The sequence below is a fragment of the Salvelinus alpinus genome, chromosome 15 (genome assembly GCF_045679555.1).
Source record: "Salvelinus alpinus chromosome 15, SLU_Salpinus.1, whole genome shotgun sequence".
Taxonomy (NCBI): domain Eukaryota; kingdom Metazoa; phylum Chordata; class Actinopteri; order Salmoniformes; family Salmonidae; genus Salvelinus; species Salvelinus alpinus.
In genome coordinates this window covers 12,781,108-12,797,615 of record NC_092100.1, presented here as the reverse complement: position 1 = coordinate 12,797,615, position 16,508 = coordinate 12,781,108, and the positions used below count along the sequence as shown (strand labels likewise).

General features: G+C 45.8%; 2 protein-coding genes across 2 annotated transcripts; one reads left to right on the top strand and one right to left on the bottom strand.

The window, feature by feature from the left end:
• The first annotated feature begins 1,140 nt into the window (after window positions 1–1,140).
• LOC139539501 (transmembrane gamma-carboxyglutamic acid protein 1-like) lies at window positions 1,141–7,566 on the top strand. The gene is made up of 4 exons (XM_071342518.1): window positions 1,141–1,227; window positions 1,988–2,033; window positions 5,589–5,752; window positions 6,379–7,566. Exons 2-4 carry the CDS (start codon window positions 2,024–2,026, stop codon window positions 6,796–6,798), a joined length of 594 nt encoding a protein of 197 aa, XP_071198619.1. The 5' UTR covers window positions 1,141–1,227; window positions 1,988–2,023; the 3' UTR covers window positions 6,799–7,566.
• Window positions 7,567–10,492: 2,926 nt separating this feature from the next.
• On the bottom strand, window positions 10,493–16,033 carry LOC139539500 (oxygen-dependent coproporphyrinogen-III oxidase, mitochondrial-like). Its single transcript, XM_071342516.1, has 7 exons — window positions 15,310–16,033; window positions 14,673–14,816; window positions 14,338–14,448; window positions 14,099–14,240; window positions 11,808–12,026; window positions 11,591–11,695; window positions 10,493–11,071 (listed from the first exon to the last, which is right to left on the bottom strand). The coding sequence occupies exons 1-7, from the start codon at window positions 15,851–15,853 to the stop codon at window positions 10,987–10,989; spliced, it is 1,350 nt and encodes a 449-aa protein (XP_071198617.1). The 5' UTR covers window positions 15,854–16,033; the 3' UTR covers window positions 10,493–10,986.
• Window positions 16,034–16,508: the final 475 nt, after the last annotated feature.

Sequence of the window (16,508 nt, the reverse complement as noted above, 5' to 3'; positions counted from 1 at the left end):
CCTATTATCTGGCAATGACCAAAATATAGAGAGACAAAATCCATCTTGTCGTCGGGTCGACCTTCCACCACTGTTGTTTTGGTTGGAACCTTTTGTTTACCTTAAAACAATACCCCAAGGCATTAGAATTTCACCAGACGTACAGATGGGAGATGCTCCATGTGGTTAGATATGGTATGTATCATGCATCCCACTGGGGAAAATATGGTTGAATTACTGTCATTTCAACAACAAACAATCATGTGTTTGTTCTTGCTTGAATCAATGCCTGTGTGTGTGTTTGGTTTTACTGTCCTTGTTGGGAACAGAAGTCCTCACAGGGATAGTAAAACAAGAAAAAGTGTAGACTGGTCCCCACAAGGAAAAAGGCTTTTTTAGGATTAAGGGGTTCGTGTGTGATGATCCACTCAGTACCTTGCTATTCCCCTGTTTTATTTTACTAGGCAAGTCAGTTAAGAACACATTTTTATTTACAATTACGGCCTAGGAACAGTGGGTTAACTGCCTTGTTCAGATTTCTACCTTGTCAGCTTGGGGATTCGATCTGGCAACCTTTCGGTTGCTGGCCCAACACTCTAACCACAATGCTACCTGCCTTGATAGTCTGATGCTACTGAGACCAACAATTAAACTCTACCGTACAGTGCTATCTTTTTAGAATGTTATTCAAGAGATCATTTAGTTGATATATCATTTCAGTGCACAGTGCAGCACACATTTTGTTTCTAAAATGCTTAGTGCCTAGAATATGGTAGGCTAGTACAGACTGCAGTAATTAGATTGGAACCTAAAGCCCAAACTCCATGCACTGACTGCTATTGACTCAGGAGTCAATGCCCGCAAGACCATGGGAACCCCGTAAATCAAGTTTGACATGCAACATTTCCTGGTGCATAGCAACAAGGTGGTCTACAAAGCTCCAGTAGGCCTAATTGTGCACTGAGAGTAATTTACGAATTATTTCATTCTTGCTGCACACTCACTCCCAGTTGTATAGCAATTCATAATGTAAAACTAATAATGATTGTGTAGAAATAGCACATAGAAGGGATTTGATGTCAGTCACTTGGTATGATGCGAGGTCTTGGTGGCAAAAATTTCTGTTGATTGTCCCTTTAAACTGGAAAAAGAAAAAATAGCTTTTGAACGGGCTTTTGCGCGTGCGTATAAATATTTTGGGCGTCGAGGCGATACTGGAGTATAGAGCGCATTCGTAAAGGAAAATAGGTAAATAAAGTTAAATTCTTTACCATTTTCATTTGACAAATAAATGCCTTGAATATTTCGTGTGTTCTTGAAGCGGCTCGCGGAAATATTTCCTCATTGGAATGATAGGAGTCGCTTGTTACAATGTAGTAAATCAGACAGGAAATTGTTTGATACAAATCATCCGCTTGTCAGCAAGCTAACCGTTAGCAAGACAAGCGTCAATCTCAGATGTTGTCCATGACACACATAGGCAGCTATAATAATAATAATAATATCGCCAAATATTACATAATGTATTTGATATAGCAGTCAATATAACTTATGTTTTAATTGTTCTATAATAACGGTTGAACAATTCACATCCTGTGCCGCTTTCCAAGAGACCGTCAGAGCTGGCGCGTACGGCGCTGTGTTTATTACATTTGTGTTGGTCTTTTAGGCTATTTCGGTCATGGCAATAACATTCCTGTCACCCTGGTTAGCTTTGGGTCATTCGGTTTTTAGCCACGGATGTCTGAAATTCACAGCACACTGCTTGTGACGGCCATTTCCGTTGGGCGGTTGTCAGGGCAGGACTTCAACGGGAATAATAGTGAACATTGACGCTCTATGGGAAAAGTGGCCTAACACCCAGTGGAAATGATGGCCTACTTTGTAGTTTTTAATATGTAGAATTCTGTAAATATCTGAATCACCTGTTGTATGACTCAGCTGTTGACCCGTTTCTGCTCATTAAAGTTGGTAACTGTTTTTTTGGTGAATGTTTTTCTATCAACAGACACTGTCACCCATCCCAAACAGACCAGAAGGAATCATGGGGAGTGGTAAGTTGTAGGCTATCCCCTAGGCCTACTAATCTACCTGCAGGGAAGGGTCTTGTTTAAACTCCATAACATGGTTTACCCAGGAAAATACAAATGTTAGCCGACTCTCCCTTAAGTGAGTCTAATCAGGCATTCCTGGGGCGTTTAAACACAATATGGTTCCTGTCCACAGCCTCTGATCCCAGATCAGCTAAACAGAGGGCTGCTCTGTCCGCCTGTCTTGATTCCAAGAGCTAGTTTCCCTTATGCTGGCCATGGTTGGCCCTTCTAATCAAAGAAGCTTTTGTTTTATACAGAAATGTAGTTAGTAGGCATTTCCCTCTTTTTCTACTTTCTTTGTATCAACCTCTGCCTCTTTCTCTTTGCCTCTCTCTATCCCGAGTGGCACAGTGTTCTAAGACACTGTATCTCAGTACTAGAGGCGTCACTACAGACACCCTGGTTCGAATCCAGACTGTATCACAACGGGCTGTGATTGGGAGTCCCATAGGGCGGCGCACAATTGGCCCAGCGTCGTCCGGGTTTGGCCGGTGGAGGCCGTCATTGTAAATAAGAATTTGTTCTTAACTGACTTGCCTAGTTAATTAAAGGATATATATATACACTGCTCAAAAAAATAAAGGGAACACTAAAATAACACATCCTAGATCTGAATGAATGAAATATTCTTATTAAATACTTTTTTCTTTACATAGTTGAATGTGCTGACAACAAAATCACACAAAAATTATCAATGGAAATAAAATTTATCAACCCATGGAGGTCTGGATTTGGAGTCACACTCAAAATTAAAGTGGAAAACCACACTACAGGCTGATCCAACTTTGATGTAATGTCCTTAAAACAAGTCAAAATGAGGCTCAGTAGTGTGTGTGGCCTCCACGTGCCTGTATGACCTCCCTACAACGCCTGGGCATGCTCCTGATGAGGTGGCGGATGGTCTCCTGAGGGATCTCCTCCCAGACCCGGGACTAAAGCATCCGCCAATTCCTGGACAGTCTGTGGTGCAACGTGGCGTTGGTGGATGGAGCGAGACATGATGTCCCAGATGTGCTCAATTGGATTCAGGTCTGGGGAACGGGCGGGCCAGTCCATAGCATCAATGCCTTCCTCTTGCAGGAACTGCTGACACACTCCAGCCACATGAGGTCTAGCATTGTCTTGCATTAGGAGGAACCCAGGGCCAACCGCACCAGCATATGGTCTCACAAGGGGTCTGAGGATCTCATCTCGGTACCTAATGGCAGTCAAGCTACCTCTGGCGAGGACATGGAGGGCTGTGCGGCCCCCCAAAGAAATGCCACCCCACACCATGACTGACCCACCGCCAAACCGGTCATGCTGGAGGATGTTGCAGGCAGCAGAACGTTCTCCACGGCGTCTCCAGACTCTGTCACGTCTGTCACATGTGCTCAGTGTGAACCTGCTTTCATCTGTGAAGAGCACAGGGCGCCAGTGGCGAATTTGCCAATCTTGGTGTTCTCTGGCAAATGCCAAACGTCCTGCACGGTGTTGGGCTGTAAGCACAACCCCCACCTGTGGACGTCGGGCCCTCATACCACCCTCATGGAGTCTGTTTCTGTCCGTTTGAGCAGACACATGCACATTTGTGGCCTGCTGGAGGTCATTTTGCAGGGCTCTGGCAGTGCTCCTCCTGCTCCTACTTGCACAAAGGCGGAGGTAGCGGTCCTGCTGCTGGGTTGTTGCCCTCCTACGGCCTCCTCCACGTCTCCTGATGTACTGACCTGTCTCCTGGTAGCGCCTCCATGCTCTGGACACTACGCTGACAGACACAGCAAACCTTCTTGCCACAGCTCGCATTGATGTGCCATCCTGGATGAGCTGCACTACCTGAGCCACTTGTGTGGGTTGTAGACTCCGTCTCATGCTACCACTAGAGTGAAAGCACCGCCAGCATTCAAAAGTGACCAAAACATCAGCCAGGAAGCATAGGAACTGAGAAGTGGTCTGTGGTCACCACCTGCAGAACCACTCCTTTATTGGGGGTGTCTTGCTAATTGCCTATAATTTCCACCTGTTGTCTATTCCATTTGCACAACAGCATGTGAAATTTATTGTCAATCAGTGTTGCTTCCTAAGTGGACAGTTTGATTTCACAGAAGTGTGATTGACTTGGAGTTACATTGTGTTGTTTAAGTGTTCCCTTTATTTTTTTGAGCAGTGTATTTTAAATCCATGCCTCTCGCGATCCCTCCCTCTCTCTGCCTCTTGCTCTCTCTGCCTCTTGCTCTCCCTGCCTCTTGCAATCCCTCCCTCCCTCTCTCTATCCTCCCCCCTCTCTGCCTCTCTCTCTCTCTATCTCCCTCTCTCTCTCTATATCTCTCTCTCTTTCTATCCCTCCCTCCCTCTCTCTCTCTCTCCCTATCCCTTCCTCTCTCTATCCCTTCCTCTCTCTATACCTCTATCCCTCTCTCTTGCTCTCCCGCGATCCCTCTCTCTCTATCCCTCCCTCTCTCTCTTGCTCTCTCGCTATCCCTCTCTCTCTATCCCTCCCCCTCTCTCTATCCCTTTCTCTCTCTCTTGCTCTCTCTCTATCCCTCCCTCCTTCTCTTGCTCTCTCGCTATCCCTCCCTCTCTCTATCCCTCCCTCTCTCTCTTGCTCTCTCTCTATCCCTCCCTCTCTCTCTTGCTCTCTCGCTATCCCTCTCTCTCTCTACCCCCCCTCTCCCTCCCACTTTCTCTCTATCCCTCCTCCCTCTCTCGCTCTCTCCCTTTCTATTCCTGCTTTTCTCCACCTCCATCCCTCTCTCTCTCTCTATCCTCCCTCTCTTGCCCCCGTCGCGATCCCTCCCCCTCTCTCTCTATCCCTCCCTCCCTCCCTCTCTCTCCCTTCCTCTGTCTCTCTTGCTCTCTCTATCCCTCCCTCTCCCTCTTGCTCTCTCGCTATCCCTCTCTCTCTCTCCCTGCCTCTCTCTCTATCCTCCCTCTCTCTCTTGCTCTCCCGCGATCCCTCTCTCTATCCCTCCCTTGCTCTCTCTCCCTCCCTCTCTCTCTCTCTATCCCTCCCCCTCTTTCTATCCCTTCCTCTCTCTCTCTTGCTCTCTCTCTATCCCTCCCTCTCTCTTGCTCTCTCTATCCCTCCCTCTCTCTCTTGCTCTCTCGCTATCCCTCTCTCTCTACCCCCCCTCTCTCTCTATCCCTCCCTCTCTACCCCCCCTCTCTCTCTATCCCTCCCTCGCTCCCTCCCACTCTCTCTCTACCCCTCCCTCTCTCGCTCTCTCCCTTTCTATTCCTGCTTCTCTCCACCTCCATCCCTCTCTCTATCCCTTCCTCTGTCTCTCTTGCTTTCTCTCTATCCCTCCTTCTCTCTCTTTCGCTATCCCTCTCTCTCTATCCCCCCTCTCTCTCTATCCCTCCCTCTCTCCCTCCCACTCTCTCCCTTTCTATTCCTGCTTCTCTCTACCTCCATCCCTCTCTCTCTCCATCTCTCTCTCGCTGCCTCGCTGGTCTTCCTTTCTTTTTCTCCCTTCTCTTTCTCTCCCTTCATCTCTCTCTCATTTTCTCTCTTTCGTTTTCTCTCTCTCTCTCTGACAGTGTTCTTGCCGTCGGACCTGGCCAACACAGTGCTGAGGCGTCTGCGCAGGGACAACGGCTACCTGCTAGAGGAGATCCGCCAGGGCAACATCCAGAGAGAGTGCAGAGAGGAGATCTGCACCTACGAGGAAGCCAGGGAGGCCTTTGAGAACGATGAGAAAACTGTGAGTGAGACGTACGCAACCAGAGTTGGGGTCAATTCCATTTCAGTCAGGAAGTAAATGATAAGCATTAAGGACAATTTGAATGTTTGACTACCTTGTTGACTTTCTAAATGGAAATGGAATTGACCCCAACCCGTATGCAACACACACAATGCTCTTTGTTTTGCTCTCGCTCCCTTATTGAGAGACACGCACATTCTCACTCTAACAAAAACACAGTCCTACTCCAGTGTGCTGGCCAGTGGAATGTTCCTGTTTTTCAGGAAGGGATGATGGTCAGCAAGAAGAGCAGCTGACTCCCTGAGAAAGAGAGAGAGCTGCTCAGTAGGGAGAGGATCATTACAAGAACTATTGTCAGGGGTGGGAAGTCAGTCAGTCACGCAGAGGGATATAGTGCATCACGCACATACGGACAGCTGTGTGTGTGTGTGTTTTCTGGAGCTTGACATTCAGAACGTTGCAGATGGAAATGGCATTTCTATAACATTCCATATTACAGTGAAATCTTGATTATTTGTTACGTTCACGTTCATTTCTTTGTTATATTCTTCAACATATAACTCAATGCCCCCTGAGTTTATTCTAAGCGGATACTTCTGACGGTGTATCTCTCTGATTGGCTGCAGCAACGGTTCTGGGAGGAGTATGTGCGGGAGAGCAGTGGCGGGCAGCAGTTGGAGGGCAGAGTCCACTCCCTCTACCTGATCCTCCCCTTGCTCCTGGTGCTCCTGATCTCCGGCGTGGCCATCACTGTGTGGCGCTGCCACTCCCGCAAGCGCTCGGAACCCAACCCCGCCCTGGGCCACTCCCACCGGGACCCCACCCTATCGTTGGTCTCCATGGACCAGTGGGGGCGGGACCTCCACGACCACTCAGAGCTCAGCGTCAACAGCAGCCCCGCCGACCCGGGCTCGGAGGTCACGTCGGCGAGGGGAGGCAGAGGAGACCCGCCCCCGTCTTACGAGGAGGCGGTCGGCCACACAGATGTGCACATAGAGACAGAGCCTCCGCCTCAGTATGAGGACATCATTGGCCATGGGAAGTGAAGTGACCCCCCCCCCATACCCTGTCTCAACCGGCCCCCATCCAGCTAGATCAGGGGTGTCAAACTCATTCCATGGAGGGCCGTCTGTCTGCTGGTATTTGTTTTTTCTTCTCAATTCAGACCTAGACAACCAGGTGAGGGAAGTTACTAACTAATCAATGACCTTAATTCATCAATCAGGTACAAGGGAGGAGGGAAAACCTCAGTGGAAGGGAGGAGGGAACACCTCAGTGGAAGGGAGGAGGGAACACCTCAGTGGAAGGGAGGAGGGAACACCTCAGTGGAAGGGAGGAGGGAACACCTCAGTGGAAGGGAGGAGGGAACACCTCAGTGGAAGGGAGGAGGGAAAACCTCAGTGGAATAAGTTTGACACATGAGCTTAGATCCTCCTGCCCGGTCTCACCCTCCGTCTCACCCTCCTGCTCACCTCCCTCTAACTGTTATGTTACTACACTAACACAGAGGTGTTGGATGCAATAACGTTAATGCTTGCACTGACCATCGGATAGGGGTGGAGTGATGGTGAAGATTATACCAAATGTTTGATTTTGCTATACCCAAATGTACAGTTATTTAACCATACTGCCATACAACAGTGATGTTATGACTACCCTGGAGGTTTGGGGCTTGATGTATGGTGCATTGTGGGGTGTAAAGTTAAAAAAAGAAAACGGTTCAGATTTCCATACTTCTAAAAAAGGAGATAGATAGATATATCTATTAGTTGTTTGAATGTTCGGGGAGTGAATTGTAAAAAAATAAAATAAAACGTTTTTGCCATACATTTTGGTTAGCCAGTAGTGGCTTTGTACATGTAGACTTGGATGGATCAATCCCAGCGTCATATGAATTAGTCAGGGACAGTCAATACTCTCAGACCCCATTCCCTATGCCTGCATCCCAAATGGTACCCTATTCCCTATGTAGCGCACTAATTTTGACTAGTCCATATGGGTATTAGTGTACTACTTTTGACTAGAGTCCATATGGGTATTAGTGTACTACTTTTGACTAGAGTCCATATGGGTATTAGTGTACTACTTTTGACTAGAGTCCATATGGGTATTAGTGCACTAAATAGGGCATAGAGTCTCCGTGTGACATTATGGGAGCTGTGCTGGCATGGAGCGCAGCGTGACCTGCGAGGGAACCTGGGACAGGAAGCTACAGACAATTACCCATTTTCTCTCTTTGGGCTACATACAGTATTAAATGTCACTACACACAGTGTGTTTGTGTGAGAGCGCATTTTTCTTTTACTGCGGATAACAGCACTGACTACATTGATAATAATGGTGTGAATAACATGAGGTGTGTGACTGAAGGCACTTTGTGTTGAGGCTCAAACTGAGCCGTTTGATAATGAATACTAGGGCATAGTTGGTTTGGTTCTATTCAGCACTACTCACCAATAATGTCATCAGCTATTGGTCAACTGTATATTTTACATGCTAATTATGCAGCCGGGGGACTAAATGCAGACATCCTAAACACTAAATATCTGCGTAATATTCATTATTATAAGTAATATGACAATGGCCCTGAAAAGACTTATTTCTTGAGACAATGTAGAGTTTGACCCGGGGTTCAATCTTATCCGCGTCAAAGTGCGTTGACATTTTAACAGTAATTCCCGATTGTTCCGACATTGTAACGTTTACTGTTAATGTGATCTCAGCAAACGGTGGGAACATTGTCTTTAGAAGGCGTATTGTCGACAGCGCTCTACGGATTGAAGTACGGCCTTTGTCTGCACAATAATGTTTACACAGTAATTGTGCTGTGTCTCAACAACGTTTGTGTAATTATTTTTGTAGAGATTTTTTGCGTTGCATCACAACCATTGTGCCAAATGCGTTATACATCAGTTGTAGGACTTGAGTGTGCACGGGGCCTGTGTAATCTGTACGCCGCAGATGTATGAGAGGACTGATGTATTTTGTTGACATGTGGAACCGCAGCACTTGTCCCTATGCTATATGACCTGTGATTGGGATGTTCTGGTTGAGGTAGCCATTTTGGTTGGGTTTATGGCCCTGTCCAGAAATGGCCCCTACCCCTTAAACCAGGGCTCTCCAATCCTGTTCCTGGAGAGCTACCCTCTTGTACAGTTTCGCTCCAACCCCAGTTGTAACTAACCTGGTTCAGCTCATCAACCAGCTAATTATTAGAATCAGGTGTGCTAGATTAGGGTTGGAGAGAGAACCTACAGGACGGTAGCTCTCCAGGAACAGGGTTGGAGAACCCTTCCCTAAACACTTGTGGAGATCAGAGGATTTGATGGTTAAAGCAGGGATGGGCAACTTTGATAGTGGTGGGGGCTACAAAAAAACTCATGAGGGACTGCATACCCACATCCATACCCCCCCCCCCCCTTGACAGCAGATAAGTTTACTTCATTTCATGCAATTCTACTCATTTTGCCATGGGGTAGAGGAAAAATTGCTGTTTAACAGCACATTTCCTGCAATTCTGCACATTTTGCCATAGGGTGGAGAGATTTTTTTTTGCAGTTTTTAATATCTGATTGAGATTAACAAAATCAATAGGGGCCCCCGGTTTATAATTTTACCATAATAAAAAGTTTAGATTGCTTGTTTTAGTGGCCAGCTATCTACAAATGTTTAGCTGACATGAGCTAATTGAGTGACTGTCATTGACTTGACATAAGAGAAACTGCTGATGCAAAACCACATTTGGAAATTTCACTTTGTGTATTCTATTCTAACTCTCAACAGTAGTAAGTTGATACCCTGACAGTTCCTATTACACCTTCAAAAGGGAGGCCGTCAGTTGCCCAGCCCTGTGCTAAAGCAATATGTTGATAGTTCCACCTTTCCCTCTGATAGGCTAGGTGGAATAGTTGCTATTTTGCTTACATCTCTCCAATCATTTGAGATCTTTTAAGTGTACATATAGGTGGTAGAAGATATGAGTTTGTGGACATGACCTATTATTGTACTGTTACCTTTTGAAATCCTGTTTTTACAATGCCTTAAGCAAATACATTAATGTAAATAGATGGTAAACCTTTGGATATGTACTGAGCTTGAATTAATTTGTAATAAAATACTTTCAAATGTGCGGAGCCATGTTCTGTAAGTGCCTCCAAATTTATCCACCACTTTCCTTGTAGTTTTAAAATAGAAAAGCATGACGTGAGTACCATCTTTATCCATCCTGTCTGCTATTTAAAAAAGCTGTTTAAACAATCTTAACTATACATGTAGTGATTCATTAACCATGCCTAAATAGACCTGACCATTGCAACAACTGTTTGCTTCCTTGTGAATACACCCCTGGTTCTAACATGGCTGCGTTTACACAGGCAGCCCAATTATTATATTTTTTCCACTAATGGGTCTTTGGACCAATCACGTCAGATCTTTTTCAGAGCTGGGCTTGTCAGTAAGCATTTCACTGTAAGGTGAAATGTTGTTGTATTCAGCACGTTACAATTTTTGTTCTTCTGATTGGTCAAAAGACCAATTTGTGTCATTTAAAAATAATAATTTAAATGGGCTGCCCAACTAGCTTTAAGTATGTAACCAAACAATCCTGGTGCCCTCCCCCCTTTCTGGCTCACCAGACTAGATCCTGGGTTAGAGAACAGAAGACCACAGGCTCCAATCTTGACGATGCACTTTCTCATAGAACTTGTATTAATAAATTCTGTTGGTGGATGACATGACAGATAGGATATAAAAACATCTTTAATGATGTTTAGCCCACACACCCCGAGGGGTTCTGATCCACTTTCTCTTCTTGTACACATTCTTCTTGTACACATTCAGCACAAACAGACGGAAGACAACGGTTTGAAAATGAGAATACGTTTTTTTCCCCCTCATCTGTTTGGTGCCTAGACTGCCTGGTGAACACAACCAGAGGGCACAGAGAGACAAAACAGATGAAGCAATCGATCCAAAAAGGAAAAGACATCCATGATAAAGCAATTCAGGCAGTGGGAACAAGGCTTATCTGACACAGACATGATTTAAACAAAGTGTAAAAGCAATAAGAGCGAGTGTGATTTTTCCAGTGAACACTAGCTAATAGTATCTGTGATGAGTTTGCAGTTGAGTTGACCAATGAGAAAAAGCAATGATCTGCAGTTGAAAGAGGACGGACACCTGTTCCAGTCATCAACAGGCTGAGTCAGGATGTTACTGCCATGGTAACGTCCGTGTCAGACCCACTCCTCGGGGTTTCTTAACACCTCCAGCATATCGGCCTCCAGGGTGCCTTTAGGAGGCTCATGCATGTACTCCCACCTGGGGAGAGAGAATACCGTCAGCATGAATGAGCGACCTGGGGCTACTTCAAGGGACTGCCATGCGCCAAGCTGGATGAGTAGACTCCACAGGCCGGTCTCTGGTTGATACAATAGGACCCACCACACAGACATACTGAGCACCGTCTCCTTGACTCAACGGGAAGCCAGTTCTCATTTCCTTTCAAATTAATCTGTTTGAGGGTTGTTTTAACGTTGTTTCTTACCCTGGCTGCAGTGCACTATGTTTCCCAATTGGAACAATAAAGAAATTGATTATATGATTGGTAGATTGACTGACGACACCAGCATTTCCCTCTCTGAACCGGTGACTATTAATCAGGGAGGGACGATCACAAAGCTGATGTGATCCCTATTCTCACGTCTGTTCAACAACACACATACCTTCCTGTAGACAGTAGCACACCCACATACAGTCCTCACCAGCCCAGTACCCAATCACCAGTGCTATACACTCAGTGCTAGCAGCAGCACGACCGTGTGATGTCACAGAACTCACTTGGCTGTGAGAGGCAGGGACATGAGGATGCTCTCGATCCTGGAGCCTGGCGTGGCCAGTCCAAACTTCACCCCTCTGTCATACACCAGGTTAAACTCCACATACCTGAAAAGACACACAAGTTACAGACAGAAGACAGGCATGATTGTGAGAATTCACACAAGATGTGTATTTATTAAATGGCACACACACAGATAGCCCTCTCATCTGTACCCACCTTCCTCGCCGCACCTGCTGCCAGTCCTTCTCCTCTGGGCTGAAGGGGTCATTAAGGTGTTTCTGGACAATGGGCAGGTAACAGGGCACCACGGTGTGGGCACAGCTCTTAACGAAGCTGAACGCCTCCTCCTGGCTGGGAGAGTCCAGGTCGTCAAAGAAGATGCCACCGATTCCCCGCGTCTCGCCACGATGGGGGATGTAGAAGTACCGGTCACACCTACAGGGCAACATACCAGGAGGAGTGTTTTAAATGAACTAAGCTTGAGGAAACATGTTCTGTTGCATGTTATGGTCGCACTATTTGTACCTGCCTGCAGGTATATTGCTTTAGATTCAACAGGCTTTAAATAAGTGTTTCCCATGTTATTAATATTTACAGTCCCTGCAAAATTGCATAACAACTGGTACAGTGCATTACTTTTATAGATATTTAACCCATCAGAGTCTAAGCCGGGGAGTGGTGGTGTGGGGTTCTACTAAACTATATGGAATAGTTTTAAGAAGATCATACCAAGGATCATTTAGCTATTTGATTTAGAATTTTAAGACCCCTTGAAGGATCCCCAAAAAATATTTTAAAAAAATATTTGAAGAACATTTATTTCTGGTCATACTGCTATTAGCCCATATAAACGCATTGAATAACATACTCATTACATGGAACAACAGAGTCCCCCAAAAATATCAAAAGGAAGTATGTTCTGAAGTGTCTGTCCTATATCTGAGAGATATAAGAAAGATCAGGAAATGTTTTATTTATTTATATATATATATATATTTTTATACATGCATTTAACCCCATATTTTTGGCATTAAACTGTCTTCATATATACTTCCATACATGTTTTCAACTGGTACCGGGGGACCTTCAGATGAGTCTTGTGAGGCCTGTGGGTGTCCTAGAGGAAAACAACCGACATGTACTGTTAGCTTCATTAAAGAGTACCCACAAAACACCAGTCTCAACGTCAACAGTGAAGAGGCGACTGCAGGATGCTGGCCTTCTAGGCAGAGTTCCTCTGTCCAGTGTCTGTTTTCTTTAGCTTATCTTTTATTTTTATTGGCCAGTCAGAGATATGGCTTTTTCTTTGCAACTCTGCCTAGAAGGCCAGCATCCTGGAGTCGCCTCTTCACTGTTGACGTTGAGACTGGTGTTTTGCGGGTACTATTTAATGAAGCTGCCAGTTGAGGACTTGTGAGGTGTCTGTTTCTCAAACTAGACACTCTAATGTACTTGTCCTCTTGCTCAGTTGGGCACTGGGGCCTCCTACTCCTCTTTATATTCTGGTTAGAGACAGTTTGCGCTGTTCTGTGAAGGGAGTAGTACACAGCGTTGTACGAGATCTTCAGATTCTTGGCAATTTCTCACATGGAATAGCCTTCATTTCTCAGAACAGGAATAGACTGACAAGTTTCAGAAGAAAGTCCTTTGTTTCCACACAGGAGTGATAATGGGCCTTGTACGCCTATGTAGATATTCCATATTCCAGCTACAATAGTCATTTACAACATTAACAATGTCTACACTGTATTTATGATCAATTTGATGTTATTTTAATGGACAGAAAAATTAGCTTTTCTTTTAAAAACAAGGACATTTGTAAGTGACCCCAAACTTTTCAACGGTAGTGTACATGTCCTTGAGACTCTAACCTTTGTACAGAGGGGTGTAGCCCAAACGGTTCATATTAGTGTGTAGCCCAAACGGTACAGACAGAAGTTGGCAGATCGGCTGTACCGACTTTAGACGAGTCTCCTGACACTTGTGGAGGTCGTAGAGCAAAGGTCATGAAAGTCTCGTCTTTCCATAGAGACGTCGTAATAGTTTGTAGGCCAAACCGTTAGGATGTTACAGACGATTTTGTGAGAAGACTGATTTTCGAGATGTCTCATGGTCTGACAAACACCACTCTAGCTCTGTCACCTGTCATAGTGTTACATAGGCGGAGGCGGTGGATTGAGACGCATCCAATGCAAAAAAAACAGATATCTCTAGCTTAAACTGACAGATTTTTATGGGGAGTTTTGTATTATGCTAATTAGGAAGCCACACATAACACACAAAGATGAACAGTACCCACGCTCACTCACAATGTCATTTTCTATCTAGATACCACTGAACAAACAGTCTTCTTATCACTGCTGAACAGTAGAGACCCACCCAGTGTAGTCATTCACACACACACACACACACACACACACACACACACACACACACACACACACACACACACACACACACACACACACACACACACACACACACACACACACACACACGTGTCGTACCACTTCTTGAAGTCGGGGTAGTACTGAGGGTGATGTTTGTCACAGGCCTCCTTCAGACTGTTGTGAAAGTGAGCACCATCCTCCTTATTGACATAGGTAGGAGTCAGGTCTGTACCCCCACCAAACCACCACTGTTTAGTACCTGGGGGGGGGAGAACAGAAAGAAAGAGACAATAGTGATCATTCATTATGACAGCTCTGACTATTGAATGGTATGAGGTCATAGGTCACAGCCTCACCGTCTCCTTCTTCTATCTCAAAGTATCTGTAGTTGAAGTGCACTGTGGGAATGTGGGGGTTCGTGGGGTGGATGACAGAGCTCACACCCATGGCACAGAACGGCAGCTTGCCTGGGAGAGGACAAAACAATCAAATGAAATACAATTCAATTAATCTCAACCATAGTCCAACTCAAGGATCCAATCCTGATTCCTTTAACACATTCTGTTATCAGAAAGGCCATCTCTGGTCTTGGGTGAACCATGTAGCATGAGGTGACACACTATACTGCAAGACAACAACAAGTTCTGCTGTAGTTTATGATGTTGATATGAACTCTGAGGGCTATACTCACCATCTTTTCCTTTGAGGACCTTCCCTCTGCTGCGCATCTGCTTGGCGGCCTCCTCGGTCAGGTTCCCAAACACCACGGACACGTTGACCCCCGCCTTCTCAAACACCTTCCCATCCTGCAGCACACAGCTGATGCCCCCGCCACCTGAAAGACAGACAGACAGACGGATCGACCGACCAACGGACGAACAGACAGACGGAAACAGACAGGCATGGACGAACAGAGACGGAAACAGACAGGCATGGACAAGCATATAGGCAGCACAGAGACAGACAGGCATGGACAAACATATATGCAGCACAGAGACAGACAGGCAGACTATGTTATTACACTAAAGAAAGGCCCAAAACCCCAAGCACTTTGCTATATTGTCATACCAATACTGGCATGGGTTCAGAATAAGACAGTGTGGCTGGTTACTAGACCTATCTGGACTAAGGACAGGGTGGACAACCGTCGGATTAGTTTTGTACATTCATTGAACACTTCTATGTTTTGCTTGTGTCATTGTGAATGTGCCAGGGTTGATAGTTGCCAGATAGGCCCAAGTAAGATTATGCACTGGATTTAGGTAGAGGTTGACTGACTAGTCTATCCATGGGCGCGCATTGGCACGTGCCAAAGGGGAGATACTTGCCTTCTTTCCGTTCCCATCGGTCCACTTTGAACTTGCCGCCGTCCACCTCCTCGAGCGCTCTGCAGAACTCCGCCTGCGTCTCCATGATCAGCATCTCCATCCTCGTGCACATCTCTTCTTTCCTCTGCTGCAGAACTTTGACGTCGGTACACGGCGGAGACATGAATGTCTTGCATTTCTCCGCTATCTCCGTGTCCTCCTCCTCGGTTTTGGGGATCACTGATGCCATTTCAGCTCGCTGAAAGTGAGTAGCGCTGGCCACAAACCCCGCCACTGCCGCCGCTGCTCCAGCTACAAGCACTGCGCCTCTCCTGGTTCGCCCGTGTGCGGTTCTGCCTGCTGTCCCGAGGGACATGAACCGCACTCCAGTAGCTTTGGGAACCCATCTCACTCTCGGAAGCGAAGTTAACCTGCGGACTGAAGTTTTAAGGAAGACAGAAAGGTGCGAGTCCACTCTGGAAGTTCCCTTTGAATAAGGAATCAAACATTGTCTCACGGTGGCTTGCGCCGTTCTGTTTATGGAATAAAGAACGATGGTAGCCATGAGTAGTAAATTATCTAGCTATCGTCTCCGTGTAAAAGGTACAATTTGGTAGACATCTAGCAAAAACGGAAAAATACTATCACAAGTTGACAGACGTGCAGGCAGACACTTCTCCAAAGGTCCGGGGGGGGGGTGTGTACTTGCTTTGAACCGAGCGAAGAAGTATGGGGAATGGTGTTTCCGAGGAGGCTTTGCAGGCTTGTTTAACTGATAGTGAATTGCAGCAAACAGCAAGACCCACAAGCCAGTGCTTTTCTGTAGGCGTGTCTTTATGAACCAGAACGTGACAAGGGACCCGTTGCTCTCTGTGTCAAGATAGGAGTAATTGGCGCATAATGACTGATGGATTTATTTTCTTGTTTCTGTAACGCATGAAGAAAATTAGGCCATATGCATTTTTTTCTCACACAAATCGTAGATTAAAATGATCAGAAAAAGGATTGCTATGTGCTCCAACTTTTTAAAAGGGTGTACAATATAACAGCTGCCCCATTACGCACACGAAAGGAAGTGTGTGTGTTTGTGGGTTGGTTCTTCTATCCTTGTGGTGGACCTAAAATTCTCACAAGGATAGTAAAACATGGAACAGTCTCCCTTGTGGGGACACGTCTCCACGAGGACAAATGTTATTTGAAGTTTAAGAGTTAGGGTTACA

Excerpts from the sequence above, each read along its gene's own strand:
- LOC139539501 (XM_071342518.1), top strand. Across the intron at positions 5,753-6,378 it reads TTGAGAACGATGAGAAAACT|CAACGGTTCTGGGAGGAGTA; the intron begins GTGAGTGAGACG and ends GATTGGCTGCAG.
- LOC139539500 (XM_071342516.1), bottom strand. The coding sequence starts at position 15,853 with ATGGCTACCATCGTTCTTTATTCCATAAACAGAACGGCGCAAGCCACC. Across the intron at positions 14,241-14,337 it reads TGAGATAGAAGAAGGAGACG|GTACTAAACAGTGGTGGTTT; the intron begins GTGAGGCTGTGA and ends TCCCCCCCCCAG. Across the intron at positions 12,027-14,098 it reads TACCCCGACTTCAAGAAGTG|GTGTGACCGGTACTTCTACA; the intron begins GTACGACACGTG and ends GTTGCCCTGTAG.